The sequence below is a fragment of the Podarcis vaucheri genome (genome assembly GCF_965113315.1).
Source record: "Podarcis vaucheri genome assembly, chromosome: 3".
In the NCBI taxonomy this organism is placed as follows: Eukaryota; Metazoa; Chordata; class Lepidosauria; order Squamata; family Lacertidae; genus Podarcis; species Podarcis vaucheri.
Genome location: NC_138761.1, coordinates 128,703,119 through 128,723,692, shown reverse-complemented (window position 1 = coordinate 128,723,692; position 20,574 = coordinate 128,703,119). Strand labels below are relative to the sequence as shown.

At 43.4% G+C, this 20,574-nt stretch overlaps 1 protein-coding gene across 2 annotated transcripts in view; it reads right to left on the bottom strand.

Moving 5' to 3' along the window:
- Positions 1–20,574, bottom strand: part of COL4A1 (collagen type IV alpha 1 chain) — a 202,071-nt gene that overhangs the window by 96,199 nt on the left and 85,298 nt on the right. For both annotated transcript variants that reach the window (XM_082215731.1, XM_082215732.1), the window contains exons 22-26: positions 19,657–19,752; positions 12,488–12,571; positions 10,842–10,912; positions 9,050–9,241; positions 7,171–7,339 (exon numbers count right to left, since the gene is read on the bottom strand). In XM_082215731.1, coding sequence (XP_082071857.1) covers positions 7,171–7,339; positions 9,050–9,241; positions 10,842–10,912; positions 12,488–12,571; positions 19,657–19,752 — 612 coding nt within the window. The remainder of the gene's footprint in view (positions 1–7,170; positions 7,340–9,049; positions 9,242–10,841; positions 10,913–12,487; positions 12,572–19,656; positions 19,753–20,574) is intronic.

The window sequence follows — 20,574 nt, the reverse complement described above, 5'->3', positions numbered from 1 at the left end:
AAACAAGGAACAGCCTTCACTGGCCAGGTCAGAGGGCAGCTGGAGCCCGGTCTGGCTAAAGCAGAACTGAGAGACTCTGGTTTACATGGCGTACGTCAAGGGAAGTCCTCTAGGAACTAGTGAGTTGACTTGCAAATGAGAATAAAAGTGTAAAGAGCCTATTAGCTGTGCAAAGGGGTAAGAACTGGAGAAATAATATAGCTACTTCTCTGAAGCAACAGTCTCAATCTGAAAGCAAGAATAACATCATTTAAAAAAGCAGAATTCAAGTAAGAGTAACCTATTTTTATTTTTCCCCAAGTCTTTTATTTTTTTGAATGAGATTTTTATTTAACTTTTTCATAATACAATAAAATAGTAACTAAAAATGTACAAATAAGGATAAAAAAATACGGAGTCTTCTCTAAAAGTAATTCTTATCCCCACAGAAGATAGTAAGTAGCTCCTCCCAGCTCTCACCTGGGCTCTTTCCTTTCTTCTCCCAGCCTCTCACCTGGGAGACCAACATTTTCCTATCACCCAGGGTCCTCCATCAACCATCTCCCACCCCCATGAGTACACAATTTCTGGACTTTAATAAAGGCACCAGACATAGGACTCCAAAGGAAGGAGGGAAAAGATTGAAAACAAAGAAGAGAGACAAAGAAAAAGAAAGAAAAATAAAATAAAAGAGATAAAAAGACAGAAGAAAAAGAAACATTAGAGAAAGGTACAAAGAAATAATTTCCAATTTTCCATCTGCCAGGTACATGAAAAAGGATTGTTTAAAACATTCAGTCCATGCTTACATCCATCTTCTCCACTTTCTGTTAAACAATATAGTGGTGCCTCAGGTTACAGACGCTTCAGGTTACAGACTCCGCTAACCTGGAAGTAGTACCTCGGGTTAAGAACTTTACTTCAGGATGAGAACAGAAATTGTGCGGCAGCAGCGGGAGGCCCCATTAGGTTAAGAACAGTTTCAGGTTAAGAATGGACCTCCAGAACGAATTAAGTTCTTAACCAGAGGTACCACTATTTTTTTTTAAAGTCAAGGTGTCTCAGAATCATTCATTTCTATTTCCGAAGCAAAGTCCAATTGGAAAATGTCAATCACATGTTTTCTTTTAACTTTATCTCCATTAATTCCCACCACCATTACTCCATATTGAGTAAATAAATTCTCCCATCCATGTCCATTTAAAAATCTCTCCACTGTGGTCACATATTGGGCTAATATTCCATATTTATTATTATTGTACATCCTTTAGTTCACACCCAGTTTTGTATGTTCAAATTCCATTTCTTCTTGTTTTTCCATTTCCTGTTGTATTTATGATAATATCCTGATCTCCTCTTCTAGGACCTTCCATTTTCATTTTTTCCAATCTTTTTTCCATAAATTTAGTAGCAGCATTCTCTGAATTTGCTCCAAATCGTATGCAAAATAAATTCTTTCTGCTAGAACTGAAAAACTGAAGTTTTCCCAAAGCTTTTTTTTTAATTATCTCAACTCCATCAATGTAATTTCCAGATAATTATCCATTTCGTCATTTGTGATTTTATCTCCTCCTCCTCCAAATCCTTGTATGGAGGGCATTTCCATTTCAGCATCTGTTTTCTTCAGTTAAGCTATTCCATGCCAATTTTTAAGTAGTCCAGTTGGCAGAACATGAGGCTCTTAATCTCAGGATTTTTTGTTCGAGCCCCACATTGGGCAAGATCCCTGCATTACAGGGAGTTGCATTAGATGACCCTTGTGGTCCCTTCCAAGTCTACAATTCTATGATTCTGTGATCATCCAGTCCTTCCAGCTTTTCATTGATTTGGTCTGAAGCCTCTAGGTATCCTCCATTTCCATTTCATATATCTCTGATTCATTTTCTTTCCCCCTTTCAACAACTCTTTTTTGAGAATGCAGGACCTCACTCCTCCTTGCCTGTTCATATACTGGTACCTTGTACACTGTTATGTGCTTTCTGAAGGACTCCATAGGATGCTACCTTATACTGAGTCAGACTATTGGTCCATCTAGCTCAGGATAGTCTACACTGACTGGCAGAGGCTCCCCAGGATTTTAGGCAGGGTTTTATTCCAGCCCTCCCTGCAGATGCCAGGCATTGAAAGTAGTCATAGAAGGCTACAATTCATCACCATGGGAGTTGTCTTATAGTGTCCCACAGGGTTCCAGGTTGTTCCACATGCTATTTAACATATATACAAAGCCACTGAAAATATTCACCAGGAGATCTGAAGTGAAGTGCCATCAATATGCAGATGACACCCAGACCCAGCTCTTAATTCTTTCTTCCACCTAAACAGGGAGAAATGACTGAGGTGTCAGACTGGTGCTTGGAGGAGATGATGGGTTTTGTGTGTCCCAAGTTCTCATCTCTAGGGGGTGGGGAGACAGCCTCTTCAAGACAGGATGGCCCTTCCCTGGAAGAAGCAGGTCCACAGCTTGGAGGTGCTCCTGGGTACATCATCAGTGCTGGAAGTTCAGGTGATCACAGTGGATGGTTCACTAGATAGATAGAAATGACTGCCCTTGAAGACAATTTGAAAACTTCAATTGGTTCAAAATCCACCAGTCAGGTTACTACCTGAGGTGCCGTTTAGATCTCACATAGCCCAAACAGCTTCACTGGTTTTCAGTTTCTTTCCACCAAACTAACAGTCTAGCTTAGTGAAAATAACACCCTATATGAGGAACAAGCAGGGTTCAAAGATGGATATAGTACTACTGACCAGTGTTTTACACTCTCCTATTATCAACAAATACACCAATCAAAACAAGCTGCCTTCATTGACCTATCTGCTGCTTTTGACTCAATCAACCGTAATAGACTGTGGGAGAAACTCTCAAATGCCAATATATAATTACAACTATTATTATTAATTCATGAATTGTATTGCGGCACCAAAACACGAGTCAGAGTGGGTTTCAAGGGAGGTCTGTTGGAAGCATTCAATACATCAAAAGGCGTGAAACAAGGCTGTATATTGGCTCCCACACCCTTCAACTTTTACATAAATGATATGGTGCCACACCTAGCACTGGCGCAATCCCCCGCCCCATCAATTAGCAATGGGGAAATATATTGTCTGCTGTATGTTGATGATGTGGTCTCCTATCACTCTCCTGATTAGGTCTTAACAATCTGCTTACAATGTTTAGCATGTATTGCAAGTGGGAAGACCTCGCCGTGAATTACCCCAAGACCAAAATTATGGTCTTTGGGAAGCGTAGTCCCAGATTCAAATGGAAAATGGATCAGCAGAATCTGAAGCAAACATGTTCCTTCAGATATCTGGGAGTTCTCTTCACTGAGACTCTGTCATGGAAGGGGCACATTGAGGCTACAAAACTCAAAGAGCAGAAATCTTGTGGGGCATTAATGGTGAGTGCCAGTTACTAGAACCTGTGTTGAAAATCATTGCCAGCAAAGTGGTTTCCCAGATGCTCTATGGAATAGCGATATGGGGCATGGACCCAAAGGCTAACAAAGCCTTAGAAATAGTGCAGAACAAATTCCTCAGGATAGTGCTCTCGCTCCCCAACGGGATCCCAGCTGTTCTTCTTCGTGCTGAAGCTGACGTGACAACAATACAGGCTAGAATTGATTGCCTATGCCTAAATTATGTGAAAAGACTTCTTTCGGAGAAGAGATTTCCTGCTATGTCTTACATAGAACAGGAACAGACCAAATGCTGGAAGGCTGGCATCCAACGTCTCTTGTCCCAGTATCAATTACAAGATCTTCAGGTGACCATGAAGATGGATAAGAGGCACTTCCAGATGCTTGGAAGCTGTGGCTGGATGGTTTCGTGGGAGCCGATTGAAACTAAATCCTTCGAAGACAGAAGTCCTATGGCTGGGTCGGGATGGCATGGGGATGAGGGACCAACTCCCTTCTCTTGCGGGGGCCCAATTAGTGCCATTGCCTTCCGTTAAGAGTTTGGGTGTAATCCTTGACGCCTCCCTTTCCATGGAGGCGCAAGTTACAGCAACAGCCAAGGTGACATTTTTCCACCTTCGCCGCATCAAGCAGTTGGTCCCTTACCTTTCCCGCCCTAACCTGGCCACAGTGATCCATGTGACGGTCATCTCCAGGTTTGACTACTGTAATTTGCTCTACGCGGGGCTGCCCTTGAAGATGACCCAGAAACTCTAGAGGGTGCAGAATGCTGCAGCGAGGCTCCTCACGGGGTCCCTGCCATGGGAGCATATTCACCCAGTGCTTTTCCAGCTGCACTGGCTCCCGGTGGAGGACAGGGTCAGATTTAAGGTGCTGCTTTTGACCTTTAAAGCCCTTCACAGCCTAGGACCCTCGTACCTACGGGACCGCCTCTCCTGGTATGCCCCACGGAGAGCCTCAAGGTCCATAAGTAACAACACCCTAGTGGTCCCAGGCCCTAAGGAAGTTAGATTGGCTTCAACCAGAGCCAGGGCCTTTTCAACTCTGGCTTTGGCCTGGTGGAATGCTCTGCCTCATGAGACCAGGGCCCTGCAGGATCTGATTTCTTTCCGCAGGGCCTGTAAGACAGAATTGTTCCGCCTGGCCTTTGGCTTGGAGCCAATTTGATTCCCTCCCTCCCTCTGTTTCTTTTTTCTTTTCCTTCTCCTCCTGCGATGAGGTTACATTTTAATATTTTAATGTTCCATTATTTTAATGTTGTATTTTATTTTTGTTTTTAAGTTGTAATCATTCATCTTGTTTTTATTATTGTTTGTAAGCCGCTCTGAGCCCGGCCTTGGCTGGGGAGGGCGGGGTATAAATAAAAAATTATTATTATTATTATTATTATTATTATTATTATTATTATTATTATTTAAGAGATTGTCTCTTTAGGTCTGATGCAGAAAGGGATCTAACCATGATTGCTTCTACCAAGAGCTCACCATGGTTCCCACTTATCAAAACAGAGCATGCCCAAGCCAGATACCTGACAAAGCTCCCACTTGCTGTACTAAGAATTGCTTTTACAGAACTACGATTCCAATTGATGCCCTCGGCAGTGTTGGATGGACGGTACAGCAAAGTACATTACAAAGAGAGACTCTGTCTGTGTGGACAACCCTGCGTGCCATTATTTATTGCAGTGCCTGTTATACCGTATTTTTCGTTCTATAGGACACACTTTTTCCCCTCCAAAAATTAAGGGGAAATGTGTGTGTGTCCTATAGAGCAAATGCAGGCTGCACGGCTAAGCCGAAAGCCAGAACAGGGAGACGGAGTGCTGCGGAGCGCTGCGTCTCGCTGTTCTAGCTTGGGGATGGCTGCCCTGCAGAGGCTAGAAAGGCTGTTCCCAAGCCAGAACAGCGAGACGGAGCGTTCCGTCTTGCTCTTCTAGCTTGGGGATGGCTGCACAAAGCCTCTGCAGGGCAGCGGGGTGCCTTCACCCTGCTGCCCTGCAGAGGCTAGAAAGGCTGCCCCCAAGCCAGAACAGCGAGGCGGAGGGCTCCGTCTTGCTCTTCTAGCTTGGGGATGGCTGTGCAAAGCTATCCCTGAAGGCTTTGGAGCGTAGCAGGACCTCGCACTGCACTCCAAAGGCTTCAGGGATCTTTGAAGCTGGCGGTGGGGGAAAGCAGTGCTTCCCCCCACCGACAGCTCCACAAGCTCAGGGGGCAGCGGCAAGGCTGCACGCAGCCTTTGCGCTGTTCCCCGACCTGCTCTTTGGGGCTGGTGGGGGGGGGGAAGCAGTGCTTCCCCCCGCCAGCCCCAAAGAGCAGGTCGAAAGGAACCTGAAGCCTTCGGAGTCCAGCGGGAACTCCTGCCGTGCTCCAGGGGCTTCGGGTTGCCTTCACTGAAGCCCTCTCGCACTGACCCCTCTCGCTCTCCAGGCTTCCAAGGTAGCCGCCTGAAGCCTCCAGAGCGCAGCGGGAACTCCCGCTGCGCTCCGTAGGCTTTGGGTGAATGCACCTTGAACGCACCTTGTTTTAGAGGGGGAGAACAAGAAAAAAAAAATTCCCCCTGTTCCCCCCCTTCTATGGTCCGGTGCGTCCTATAGAGCGAAAAATACGGTATATAGACCCAAGAGACCGATTTATAAAATCCCTGTTTATGAATGGAAAGCATTTGAATAGGGGGGAAAGGAGGAAATGGCTTCTGAGCGACACCGACAACTTTGTTACTTTATGTGCTGGCAACTAAGAAGATCAGGAAGAAGGAACTAGACAAAATAGCAGTCAACTGCAAAGGGGATTCGGATATTTAATTTGGCACATCATACCTGAGAATATTCTGCTATTCTATTCTATTCTATTTATTGCAACAAATAATTTTAGTAGCTGTGACTGTGGTTTTATTGTATGTCTGTGTCCGATGATTTTTATGGTTATTGTTGTTCTTTATTTATTGTTTTTTCTTTTTGTTCTTCTTCTGAATGATGCCATGGCCTATGGCTAGCACAATAAAAAGTTTAATTGGAATTGGAATTGGAGTTTCTTTCCAGGCCCAATTCAAAATGTTCATGTTGGGGTTTAAAGCCCTAAATGACTTAGGCCCCAAACACTTGGAAGACCACCCCCTTCGCTACAGCAACCCTCAAGTGGTAAGGAAAGCAGAGGAACCCTCTTCTTAGCTCTTCCACCCTCAGAAGCTTGAGGGCTGGTTGCTTAGGAGAGGGCATTCTCTGTGGCAGACTCAAAGCTGTGCAGCTCTCTCCCCAAAGAGATACATCTGTCATCTTCATTATACAGCTTTCTGCCAATGCTCTTTACATCTGACACCTGAAATGTATATTTTAAGGATTCACCTTGTTTTTCTGATTTAAGTGGCTTTAAACTGTTTTTAACATTGTGTTTTAATTGTTGCAATCTGTCCCGAGAAGCAAGGATGAAGATTGGGTATAAAATAAATCATAGTTGTACAGGAAACTATTAGACACTCTTACTCTCAAATGTGAAAATCAAAAGGTAGCACTTTTTAGATCTTAATGTAAGTTACAGAATTTGAAAAGCACTGAATCTTAGCTTTATTTCTCACTAGCTTATTGATTCTAACATTACAATGTTGTCCTTTAGAGTCTTTTTTCAAAAACTCATGAACATCACATTGTTTCACACCAGTTCTGCTGCTATTTCTGTGACTGGTTTTTTAAAAAAATATTTTGTGCAGTTTTAGTATTGCTGAAATTGTCATCTGGGTAAATAGTAGCTATTTGTATGACTACCATCAGTAGTGTTACCTGGAAATCCTGGTGTGCCGGGAATCCCTGAAAGACCTCTGTCCCCTTTATCACCAGGGGGCCCAGAGGGCCCGACCCCTGGGGAACCAGGAAAACCTCTCTCTCCTCGGGGTCCTGGAAAACCACTTATTCCTGGCAGGCCACGTTCTCCTTTTAACCCAATTGTTCCCTAGTTTTAAGAAAACAAGAAAACAATAACCTCTTCACCTTATACATCAAAGAGTAACATTTATTTTATGATATTGCATTAGTTTAACTAAAGTAGCTGGATTAACCATTACAATAAACAAGCTCCGGCCACACTGGATTATGAATAAATGTTTTCCAATGTGCATAAATTCTGTTCCTGAAACGGGATCATTTAAAATTACTTGCTGCTCAGAATACAGTTGCCCCTCATTATAAGACAAAAGCAACTAGGTTTCCAGTAGGGATGTTGCTGAGACCCATTTTGTTATGCTTGGAAAAGAGTGAGGTTGAAACGGTGGGCTGGATTTAGATTGCCTTGGAAACAAGCTAAGATATCCACAGACTTTTTAGGAAGAATGTAACAGCTTGTTTTCGACATAATCCAAAGTGTGGGTTGGGAGCTCAGCCATCACCAGTCTACAGATGTGGGTATATTTAGAATATTTGTAGCTATTCTTCATTTAAAAGGGATCATATGTAGGATATATAGCCAACACTGTGCCCTCCAGATGTTGTTGGACTACAACATTCATCATCACTGGCACTGTCATGCTGGCTGGGCTGATGGGAAGTTCAACCATATCTATGGAGCCCCATGTTGGCTACCCCTGATGTACAGCCACATTTACAGGTGTCAGGGACTGCTTGGATGAGGAAGAGTGGTGGAAGCTTCCCACTCAAGAGACCCCCAGAGGAGGGAACAAGTTGGGAGGTACTAGAAGCAGGAAGCTTGAGGGATCATTAAGAGGCAGAAGCAGGCAAATGGCCCAGAACAGGGCAGAATGATGAGGTTTCCAGTTTGGATGCAGGTTGCAACAGAGACAACAGAGGGGAGCCAGGTCCTGCATCTCTCCCCCAGAGCCATCCTGACAGCTCCTCTGCTGATGGCTCCCCGGCCCCACTTACCCCTAGGATGTTACATGTTGCCGAGCAACGAGCCAGACAGGCATAGAGGCTCCTGGAGCTCACTGTAGAGGAAGATTACAGGGGAGGAGCCCTAACTAAGAAGGCTTGAGAGCGAAGGAGGGGCTGCGTGCCAGTTCAAGCAACTTCTTAATTAGGGGAGTTTGCGTTTATGAGCCTCCTTGTATTTTTTCCTTTCCTTAATACAGAAACTAACTGCAAGTTAGCCTTGTATCTTCCTCTCTGACCTGCTCTTCCTGTCAGCCCTTTGACAACAGGTGTAGTGTAGTGGCATAACCAACCGGTTATGCATTTTGCCATAAAGTCACCAAACCTACATCTTTTGTGGTAGTGAGTGACAAAGGTTTGGCTGTCACAGAATGTCGCAGACTGGGTGAAAGTGTGACATCAGGGCCATTGCACAACAGATAAATGTAGTAATAAAATAAGAACGAAGTGTCAGACCCATTCTTGAAAATATCAACATGGGGGAAAATTAAACTCAGGTTAACAGTGATGTTTAAACACAGTAAGTGCACCAAAAATGTTGAGAGCTACCTAGTCTACTTCCAAGCAGGTATTATTGCAGGTATTCAGCACTGCATGCAGAAATATTGTAATGGGATTTATCTGCAAGAGCGTTCCAGTGAATGAGAACTGTAACGTGGAGTGTTGCTATCAGATGTGTATAAGAAAGATAGGGTGAACGTACTGACATCTTGTGACAGTAATACCCTACAGTTAATATAGTAGACAGTACAATGGGCAAACATAGACATACACCTACCGATGCACCTTTAAGACCTGGGGCACCTGGCAGGCCATCCCGCCCTGGTCTTCCTTCTCTTCCAGGAACACCTGGAGGTCCAGGGAATCCTGGATCTCCTTTATCACCTTTTAAATCAGAGTCAAAAAAAACATCTCCAGGTTCCCCTTTTGCTCCTGGGCTTCCTGCCAGTCCAGGTACACCTGGAGGTCCCTGAAATAACATTATAGCATCATTAAATAAATAATAAAATATATTTTAATAAATCAGAAAAAACTAAACAACCTCAGGTTTTAGTGCTAGATATTCAGGTGACAAATAATGAATTGCCAAGATTGCTCATATTCAGTTTTTCTGTGTGTGTTGCTATGAAATAATACAGACCTCTAAATTTCCAGAGAACCATGAGAATCTGAACTTGCCACTCCTTATAGCCAGACAGGTCTAATGGAACCAAGAGCTTACTTTTTTATATATAAAAAAAATAATTCAAAATTATAACAAGACATATTATCCAAAGACATATCATCCTTGTGCCCCCCCATTTTTCCTCCCTCCCCCCTCCCACACAAAACCCACCCCCCATCCCACCCCGACTTCCCTCAGTTCCAGTCTTTGGTTTCTCTAAGAATGCTGTTTTCTGCATGTTACAAAGTTGTATAGATCCTCAAACTATTTAGCTGATTATTATCAATAAAAGGTTTGTGAATGTTTATTCAAAACTGGAACCAAGAGCTTACTGAAATGTTTGGAAAGGTTATATAGTCCTTCTGTAACTTTCAACTCAGAATACATGTGAAGGATTGCTTATTTAACAGTGCATCCACACACTCATATATAATTTGAATCTTCCTGCACAGAAGAAGCTCACATACCAAAGAAAGTAAACTGAACAAAACCATGCAGCTTAAAAGACACTGTAAAGGGGCACTGTGTCTCTCTTTTCAAAACAACACAAAACCAAACAAAAAAACAAAACAGCAAAACTGAATTTGCTCTAAGTCAAGAAAGACTCTTTATATATGTGAAGGATAGGTTGATGCCCCAGACTACCTGGTTGCAATGAAAGGTGCAATAGTTGTGGTGCACCAATACGGTGTTTAGCTCTGAGATGCTGTGTACTATGGTGATAGCCACCAGTGATAGCATTTGAAGAATATAATGTGAAGCGGAATCAATTTGTGGTTCAAATGGAAGGTTCTCTATTGCTGACAGGGTGGTGTATCTCTGTTGCTGACAGGGAGGACAGAAATTAATGCTGAACCAGAGATGAAAGCAGAGTTGTCCCTCTGAGGATGCACTTCAGGAAAGGGTGAGATGAGTTGACTTCCAGGAGGAAGATGGTGCACTAGACAATTTCTGTCAACAGCTCGTTGACAGAGATAATTATGTGGTGATTCTTTTCTCCTTTTAGTTTTCATTTAAATTAGTTTGTTTTTAATTGTTCTGTATCATGAAAAAGTTTCAATAATTTTTTATGGGGGGAAAAGGACTATGAGATTTTGGATAACAGCCTAGAGAGGGAGTATGCCTGCCTTCAAAGAGTGTTCAGCCTGAGGACAAGCCATTCTGGAGAAATGGAAGATGGGAGACTCCAGCTCTCCTGGGGCAGATACTGTATCCTTTGCTGTTTACCCAATGACAGTTCCATGGGGATAAGAGAATAGGAATTATATACCAAATAATAAAATACATTTCCTTAGTTCATTTGCTGAGATGATGTACCTTGAAACCAATGACTGTTATAAAGCCATTATCTTATATTATATGCTGCTGAAGAAATGGCTGTGAAATATTTGGATCATTTACTTACTGTCATTCCTGGAAGACCCTCAAATCCAGAAAGGCCCCTGTCACCTTTAGCACCCTTTGGTCCTGCAACACCTTGTAAAGAATAGGAAAAGATAAATGTAACTTACAAGTATGAGGGGTTCTGCTAAGAAATATTTTTCATGCCATTTGCTCTTCTATAATTTGATATTCTAAGAAAATTCATTTAAATATATAAAATATTTCCAGAAACAATAAAAGTATACTGCTTAAAGCACTGTTTATTACAGCGGTTTTCAGCCCGTGTGCTGTGGCATCCTAGGGTGCCTTGGATGATGGTCAGGGGTGCTGCGGGCAACCCTGCCCTCTGGCCCTCTTTCCTTCCTTCCTTCCTTCCCTCCCTCCTCTGATGCCCTCTTGCTTCTCTGCCTCCCAACAGCCTGCACAGCTGTTTGTTGCAGCAGCCCTGGCTACAAGCTCCGCAGGCAAATGGTGCCTCTGGGGCTGGTCAGGGGGTGCTTCCCAGCCCCCTGTGGGGCAGTGTGAGGAGGCACATCTCTTTGGGGTGGGGGGGGGGCAGCTCAGAGACCAGGGGCGGCAGTTGCGGCTGCCCAGAGGACTCCCAAGGATAGGGGGGAGGAGGCTGAGGGAACACTCCACAAGGGAGGGCGTTCGAAAAAGGGTGAGAGGCTGCCAGCTCTGCAGGCAAAGGGTGGCATAACCATAATAATAATTTATTGTTTATACCCTGCCCATCTGGCTGGGTTTCCCATAACTGGGCTCCTGAGCCTCACAAAGGCACAGCAGAAAGAATTTAGTTGGTCAAGGGAGCTACGGACTCAAAAAGGTTGAAAACCTCTGGATTATTAAGATCTAATAATGTAAATTTAGGATTATTTGAGATGATTTTCAAAAACAGATTTTTATTTTAGTATTACACTTGAGCAATCCAGGATGGAGTGCATGTACAGCAGTATCTTCTATCCAGACAGAGAATACAAAAAAAGGAAATCAGTTCCTATAATGTCACCCACATTGATGATGTCACTTTCAGAGAAAAGCGCACACAAGAATTTCAGGACTGCTGTAGAGAATGCTGAAACTTTACAAAACTATAAGAACAAAAATAAAAGATCACAAAATGGTATGGATATTGTGGAGATGTGGCACTTGTGTAACATATCTTCCAAATAGCCATAACACATTAAAATGGCAACATTAAAATGGGCATGTGCAAGATGGATGGGTGAGAAGAAAATGGGAACTTCTTCCTGTAAACTCCTGCTCATAATAGAGTGAGGAGGGCATTCTCAATCCTTCAGGAAGTATCTTCTCATCTGAAGAAGGAAGAGCCGGATTGTACTTTGCTGAACTTTTGATGGCTCTGTTGAGGTGCTGCTTCCAGATCAGACAGGAAAGAGCAAGGATTTCCTCCAGAAACAGAGAAAGGGTGGTCTTGTGCGGCCCTAACTATTCTCCCCACATGTATCTGCCATCCAGAATAATGAAGCAATTTTTTCATCAGCCATTGTATTACAGTAGATATCAACATCTTTGAAGCTTGCTGCCCGCACCATTTTGTATATGAAGCAATGTGATTAATGGAATAAGAGGAAGGCAATGCAAATCCTGGAGGAATCTAGCACAAATCCTGGAGGAGTCTAGCACAGTGCTTATTTTGTACTTTACCTGGTTCCCCTGGAAACCCCTGGGGGCCTGGCTCACCAGCTAGGCTGGGTACATCACAGGTAAAACAGCCATCACCTTTTACCCCTATATTAAAAATACAGAGATATTTATCAGAGGGTTATGCTTAAGACCTTTACAAACCAAATAGTAATTCCCACAGAAAATAACCCTAATGTTCTCACTCAAGAAATATGACATTTTTACATATTTTCTCAACTTTTACTTGACTGTATCACACTGTTGAATCACGTTAAGATTGTGGATAGTAATTAAAGAATATTTCAAAGGTAACTGTGACAACAAAAGCTTCCTGGCATATATTGAATGAGTCTTGTAACGTAGTGGTGGAGAAAACTAGAATCAAGGAGAAAAATAACATTAGAAACTGTGTAAAGAAAATCTAATTGCAAAATAGTGCAACGAGTATAGTTGGAAGGTTCTTTTTCATTTTAAACAAAATCACTTTCTATTTCTTCTTTTCTTTTCTCTATATTTGTAATTTGCCAGATTATTTGTAATGTGTAATGTTTGTATTGTATGTATTTTATGTTATATACACAATAAAATAACAACAACAACAATATTGTGGTCCCTAAATCCTTCTCATATTTACTACTAGCAAGCAAGATGTTCCCCATCGTATATTTGTGCACCTGGTTCTTCTTGCCTAAGTGCGGAACCTTACATTTGTCCCTACTGAAATTCATTTTGTTAGTTTGGGCTCAGTTTTCAAATATATTAAGGTCATTTTGAATCCCTATTTCTGTCTTCTGTGGCATGAGCCACCCCTCTCTGTTTGGTGTCATCTGCAAATTGTATGTGTATAGGGGATACACATACAATTTGCAGATGACACCAAACAGAGAGGGGTGGCTCTATTTCTTCATCCAAGTCATTTATAAATATATTGAACAACAACAGGCCCAGGACTGAACCTTGCAGCATCCCACTTGTCGTTTTTCTTCTTTAGAATAATGAGGAACCATTAGTGAACATTCTGGGTTTGGTCAGTCAACCAGCTACAAATCCACCTAACAGTTACCTTGATCAATACACATTTCACTAATTTCATAGAATCATAGAATCATAGAGTTGGAAGAGACCACAAGGTCAGTCAGCCAGTTACAAATCCACTGAGTGGTAGCATAGTCAAGACCGCATTTTACCAGCTTCTTTACAAGAATATCATGGGGCACCTTGTCAAATGCCTTGCTGAAATCAAGGTAGGCTATATCCACTGCGTTCCCTTCATCTACCAGGCTTGTAATTCTGTCAAAAAACGAGATCAGGTTAGTCTGACATGACTTATTTTTCAGAAATCCATGCTGACTATTGGTGATCACAGCATTCCTTTCTAGGTGCTCACAGACTGTTTGCTTAATGATCTGCTCCAGAATCTTCCCTGGTATTGATGTCAGACTGACTGGGCGGTAATTATTTGGGTCCTCTCTTTTCCCCTTTTTGAAAATAGGGACAACATTTGCCCTCCTCCAGTCTGCCGGGACTTCGCCTGTTCTCCAGGAATTCTCAAAGATGACTGCCAGTGGTTCTGAGATCACATCTGCCAGTTCTTTTAATACTCTTGGATGCAGTTCATCTGGCCCTGGAGACTTGAATACATCTAAACTAGCCAAGTATTCTTGTACTATCTCCTTAGTTATTCTGGGCTGTTTCCTCTGCTGAATCATTTGCTCCAAATTCTTCAGGTCGGGCATTGTTTTCTTTATCGGAGAAGACTGAGGCAAAGAAGGCATTGAGGAGTTCAGCCCTTTCTGTGTCCCCTGTTTGCATTTCACCATCTTCTCCTCTGAGTGACCCCACTGTTTCTTTGTTCTTCCTTTTGCTACGAACATACCCATAAAAGCCTTTTTTGTTGCTTTTAACCTCTCTAGCAAGCCTGAGTTCATTCTGTGCTTTAGCTTTTCTGACTTTGTGTCTACACGTGCTGGCTATTTGTTTGAATTCCTCTTTGGTGGTTTCCCCCCTTTTCCATTTTTTGTACACATCCTTTTTTAATCTTAGCTCAGTTAAAAGTTCTTTAGATAGCCACCCTGGCTTCTTTAGGCACCTTCCATGTTTCCGTCTCATTGGTATTGCCTGAAGTTGTGCTTTTACTATTTCCCTCTTAACAAACTCCCAGCCATCATGAACTCCCTTTCCTTTTAGTATTACTGTCCATGGGATCTCACCCAGCACTTCCCTAAGTTTTATGAAGTCGGCTTTCTTAAAGTCAAGAAATTGAGTCCTAGTATGCTTGGCTGCTCCTTTCCGCTGTATAGTAAACTTCAGAAGAGCATGATCACTCGCGCCTAATGATACTTCCACTTCTACCCCATTAACCAGGTCATCAACATTGGTTAGGACCAGATCTAAAATGGCTGTTCCTCTTGTTGCTTCTCCCACTTTCTGGACAATGAAGTTGTCTGCAAAGCCAGTGAGGAATCTGTTTGACCTTATGCTCTTGGCTGAGTTTGACATCCAACAAATATCCGGGTAATTGAAGTCCCCCATTACTACTATCTCCCTTCCTTTTGCATGCTTGGCCATCTGTTTCAGGAAGGCATCATCTATGTCCTCCGTTTGGCTTGGGGATCTCTTTGGCTTGGGGATTTCTTTGCAATAATATTATGGAGGTATTTGTCAAAAGCCCTACAGAAATAAGAATATACTACATCCACAGCATTCCCCTGATCCACCAAGCTTGTAATTCCATCAGAAAAAAGGAGACAGATTCATCTGGCATGACTAGTTTTTGAGAAACCCATGCTGGGTGTTAGCAATCACAGTATCCTTTTCTAAGTGCTCACTGTTTGATTATCTGTTCTAGGACCTTTCCTGGTATCGATGTCAAGCTGACTGGTCAGTAGTTACCTGGATCTTCTCCCCCCCCCCATTTTTGAAAATGGGTACATTTGTCTGCTTCCAGTCCACAGGACCTCACCTGTTCTCCAAGAATTCTCAAAGAGGCTCCGAGAGTACATCCACAAGCTCCTTTAGTACCCTTGGGTGAAGTTCATCAGGTCCTGGAGATTTATATTCATTTAAAGTAGCCAGGTGTTTTCTTATCACCTCTGTTCCTATCTTTGGCTGCAGTTCCCACCTAGCATCCTTTATTCTGTCATCACCAGGTTGGACATTGCTTTTCTTTTTGGTGAAGACAGAAGCAATGCAGGTGTCAAGCAGTTCTGCCTTCTCTTACCCAGTAGCATTGGGGTGCAGGTGGCGCTGTGGTCTAAACCACCGAGCCTCTTGGGATTGCAGATCGTAAGGTGGACAGTTTGAATCCGCATGACGGGGTGAGTTCCCATTGCTCTGTCCTATCTCCTGCCAACCTAGCTGTTCAAAAGCATACCAGTGCAAGATAAATAGGTAGTGCTATGGTGGGAAGGCAAACAGCAGTCCTGTGTGCTCTGCCTTCCGTCACGGTGTCCTGTTGCACCGGAAGTGGTTTAGTCATGCTGGCAACATGACTTGGAAAGCTGTCTGTGTACAAATGCCAGCTCCATCAGCCTGAAAGCGGAGATGAGTGCCCTCCCCATAGTCAATTTTGACTGGATTTAACCACCCAAGGGTCCGTTACCTTAATCCATTAGGATTTCTCCATCTTCTCCAAGCAAGGGACCTACTACTTGCTTCTTCTTCTTCAAAGCCAAATAAACCTTCACTATTTTTAATCTCCCTTGCAAGCCTGAGCTCATTCTGAGCTTTGGCCCACCTGACCTTTTCCCTGCAACTGTTGGCTACCCATGTATATACTCTTCCTTTGTGAGTTCTCCTTTCTTCCATTTCTTATACATGCTCTTCTTAAATTTCAGCTCATCTGTAAGCTACAATGGTCTCATTAGATGCCTCCCACTTTTTTGTTGTTGGAATTGTCTCCATTTGGTCTTCAACATTTTACCTTTGAGAAACTAGCATCCATCTTGGACTCCTTTTGAGCATTTCTGACCATGGAACTTCATCCAGTAGTTCCTTAAGCTTTTTAAAATTGGCCTTCTTAAAGTCCAGAGTGTATGTGTGACTACACACAGTTTACTCTTCCCTCTGTATAATGAAACCCCAATGCACATGATCACTTCTTCCCAAGGTTCCTAATACTTCCACTTCATTGATCTGTTCCTCCCTGTTGATGAGGACCAGGTCCAAGAGGGCTGACCCTCTTGTTGCTTCTTCTACCTTTTGAGAAATGGAATTGCCATTGATGCAATGGAGGAATTTGTTGGTCCTTACATTCTTGCCAGTGTTCCAACAGATATTAGGGAAGTTGAAGTCTCCCATGACTACTATATCTCTCCTTTTTGAATGTTTAGTAATCTGCTATAGGAAGGCATCATCCAAGTTTTCAGTCTGGCTTGGTGGTCTATAGCAGACATCCATAGGAAGGTCACTGGTTTTCCCCCTCTCCTACATTTTTTACCCCTATACTCTCCGTCTGCCTTCCCTGCTCCAGGTCATGGATGGGTACACATCCCTTATGAAGAAGAAGAAGAAGAAGAAGAAGAAGAAGAAGAAGAAGAAGAAGAGTAGTAGTAGTAGTAGTAGTTTGGATTTGATATCCTGCTTTATCACTACCGTAAGGAATCTCAAAGCGGCTAACAATCCCCTTTCCCTTCCTCCCCCATAACAAACACTCTGTGAGGTGAGTGAGGCTGAGAGACTTCAGGGAAGTGTGACTAGCCCAAGGTCACCCAGCAGCTGCATGTGGAGGAGCAGGGAATCGAACCCGGTTCCCCAGATGACGAGTCCACTGCTCTTAACCACTACACCACACTGGCTATATAATGCTATATAATATAAGATATATAATGCTACTCCACCCCACCCTCTTTGGTCTATCCTTTTGAACAGGTTAGAATCATAGAATCATAGAATCATAGAGTTGGAATAGACCACAAGGGCCATCGAGTCCAACCCCCTGCCAAGCAGGAAACACCATCAGAGCACCCCTGACATATGGTTGTCAAGCCTCTGCTTAAAGACCTCCAAAGTAGGAGACTCCACCACACTCCTGGGCAGCAAATTCCACTGTCAAACAGCTCTTACTGTCAGGAAGTTCTTCCTAATGTTTAGGTGGAATCTTCTTTCTTGTAGTTTGGATCCATTGCTCCGTGTCCGCTTCTCTGGAGCAGCAGAAAACAACCTTTCTCCCTCCTCTATCCTTTTATATATTTGAGCATGGCTATCATATCACCCCTTAACCTCCTCTTCTCCAGGCTAAACATGCCCAGCTCCCTTAGCCGTTCCTCATAAGGCATCGTTTCCAGGCCTTTGACCATTTTGGTTGCCCTCCTCTGGACACGTTCCAGTTTGTCAGTGTCCTTCTTGAATTGTGGTGCCCAGAACTGGACACAGTACTCCATGTGAGGTCTGACCAGAGCAGAATACAGTGGCACTATTACTTCCCTTGATCTAGATGCTATACTCCTATTGATGCAGCCCAGAATTGCATTGGCTTTTTTAGCTGCCGCGTCACACTGTTGGCTCATGTCAAGTTTGTGGTCAACAAAGACTCCTAGATCCTTTTCACATGTACTGCTCTCAAGCCAGGTGTCCCCCATCCTGTATTTGTGCCTCTCATTTTTTTTGCCCAAGTGCAATACTTTACATTTCTCCCTGTTAAAATTCATCTTGTTTGTTTTTGCCCAGTTCTCTAATTTGTCAAGGTCGTTTTGAAGTGTGATCCTGTCCTCTGGGGTGTTAGCCACCCCTCCCAGTTTGGTGTCATCTGCAAATTTGATCAGGATGCCCTTGAGTCCATCATCCAAGTCGTTGATAAAGATGTTGAATAAGACCGGGCCCAAGACAGAACCCTGTGGCACCCCACTAGTCACTCTTCTCCAGGATGAAGAGGAACCATTGATGAGCACCCTCGAGAGGTTATACCCCTCGAGTTCTACATTCCAGTCATGTTGCCTATTAGGTCATATTTGCCATCCTGTATTAAGAGCTCAAGTTCTTCTTGCATGCTTCCCAAACTCTGCATTTGTGTGGAGAAAACTAAAATCACGAGTCATGCCTCTGTCTCCCTTCACAGGGAGTCAACTGTCACAACTGCACATCTCTTCCCTTTCTGGGGAACGGTACAAATTGTTCTGTACACTGTACCTTCTAGGGCCACATCAGTGTGTTCTGAGGTCTGCCACTGCTGTTCTTGCTCCTCTGGCTGAGAATTGGAGAATTGGTGTCCAAGATGAGGGAATGGAATCAACTTTGTAGCTCTAGAGGCACAGCATGCCTCCTGACAGTCCTGCCTTTCTGTATCACATTCCTCCGGGGGTTCATCTCCTGTATTGGTCAAGCTAGTTGGGGGCTGCTGAGTCACATATTCCCTGACTTCATTTGAGAACCAAGAGCCTCTGGCATTTTTAAAAATTACACTCTCCACAGAAATGCAGGGATGGAGAAAGCTTCACTTGTTGCTTGTTGCCTATCACCAGCTGTTAAAGGTACAGTGCCTTGATTCACTTTGAAGAAAGGGAAATAGTGATTCTGGCATTGGAGAAGATAGGGCAACTCCTTCCTAGGAGTCGCCTGTCACTGCACACAATCAGCAGCGGCTACCTCCTCCCAGGAAAAAGAGGGGGCAAAGTGACTCCAACTCAAGATGAGAAAGGGGCAACTAGGCAGCTCAACTGCATTTTGCTAAGTTATATTTTGTTGATGTGCTGGGCAGGCTAGAGTCATTAGGCTCAGAGGCGGAGCTAGCTGCTCTGGCACCTGGAGCGGCACACATGCTGTGCACCCGAGGGCGGGGCTAGCTGCCCGCAGGGGCAGGGCGAGAGTCCCAGGGGGTTCTGCCCGTGGCATCCCAGGGGGGCGGCAGTGATGTCACTCCCCCTCAGAGATGACACCCGGGGCGGACCACACCCACTGCACCCCGCCAGTGATTAGGCTGTCACTATACATTCCTTGGTGCTTTTGTGTATGGCAAATGTGCAGGTGTTGTTGGTGTGTAATGTCCTGCTTGAAGGATTGCTGCAGTGTTGGGAGTGACGTGCAGAATGGACCTTGTGGGATTATCTGCTGATACTGCTCTACTATGTCTTTCTTTGCTGTCCCCTGAGCTGCCTGAATGTGCCCATGCCATGCAGGTATGAGTAAGCCCCTGGAATAGCTTCTTTTACCTGGCAGGTTCTATATCTATGTACATCCAAGGTCAGTGTTGGTACCTTTTTCTCCCCTTTCTCCCAAGAAGCCATGCTGGCCACGAGGCCCAGGAGGGCCTGGATCTCCAGGCTGCCCAGGTTGGCACTCCAGAATTCCATCTGCAGTTTGAATGGGGGGGAAAAACACAGAATGGTTTCTATATGGCAAATCCTATTTCTAAAAAATATATGTCAGTGACATGGATCACTCTTACTTGAGTGAAATGGTAAATCACAGGTGCTGCTTGGACCAGTTCTCACAACTGGGGTAGCTGGAAAAAGAGCTGCTATAGTTGTAGAAACTGCTGCTGGTTCTATCTGCAACCAGATCCTTCACATGGGACATTTCTCCATGAAACCAGAGCATTATCATGACTAAATATGGACCTGGACTGCCTGCATGGCCTTAAGGCAGCCACTGAAGTATATTCCTCTAAAACATAATATGTAGTTATAATAAAAAGTAAACTAAAATAAAACAATTATAAATAAAATAATAAATGAATAAAAATAATATGTAAACCAGAGCTGTTGTATACACATTAGCATGCAAAAACCTGAATTGAGATGCCACAAAATCATATATATTTTATCTGCTTGCTAAATTTGCTTGGGAGGCTGAATTGGCTTGAAAATAGCCCACAGCATATTTGAGTCAAAATAATGCTAATATTCTCAATTCTAAGATTCTTTTCCAAATTCAGTTTTTTACACACTAAAAGTTCATTTACTTCCCATATTTGGCAAACAGTACACACATTTCCCCTTACAGTAGGACAATTTGCATGTGTTTGTGTGAATATGTCAGTTTCTGCAAACATACAGTTCAATATTTTGTGCAGCAACAAAGGAAAAAGTTGAACTGATTGTACATTTCTGTTCTCTGGAGCGTGGGGGTGGGGGGCATATACCTCCTCTTAGGTTTCTGTCAGAATGACACTA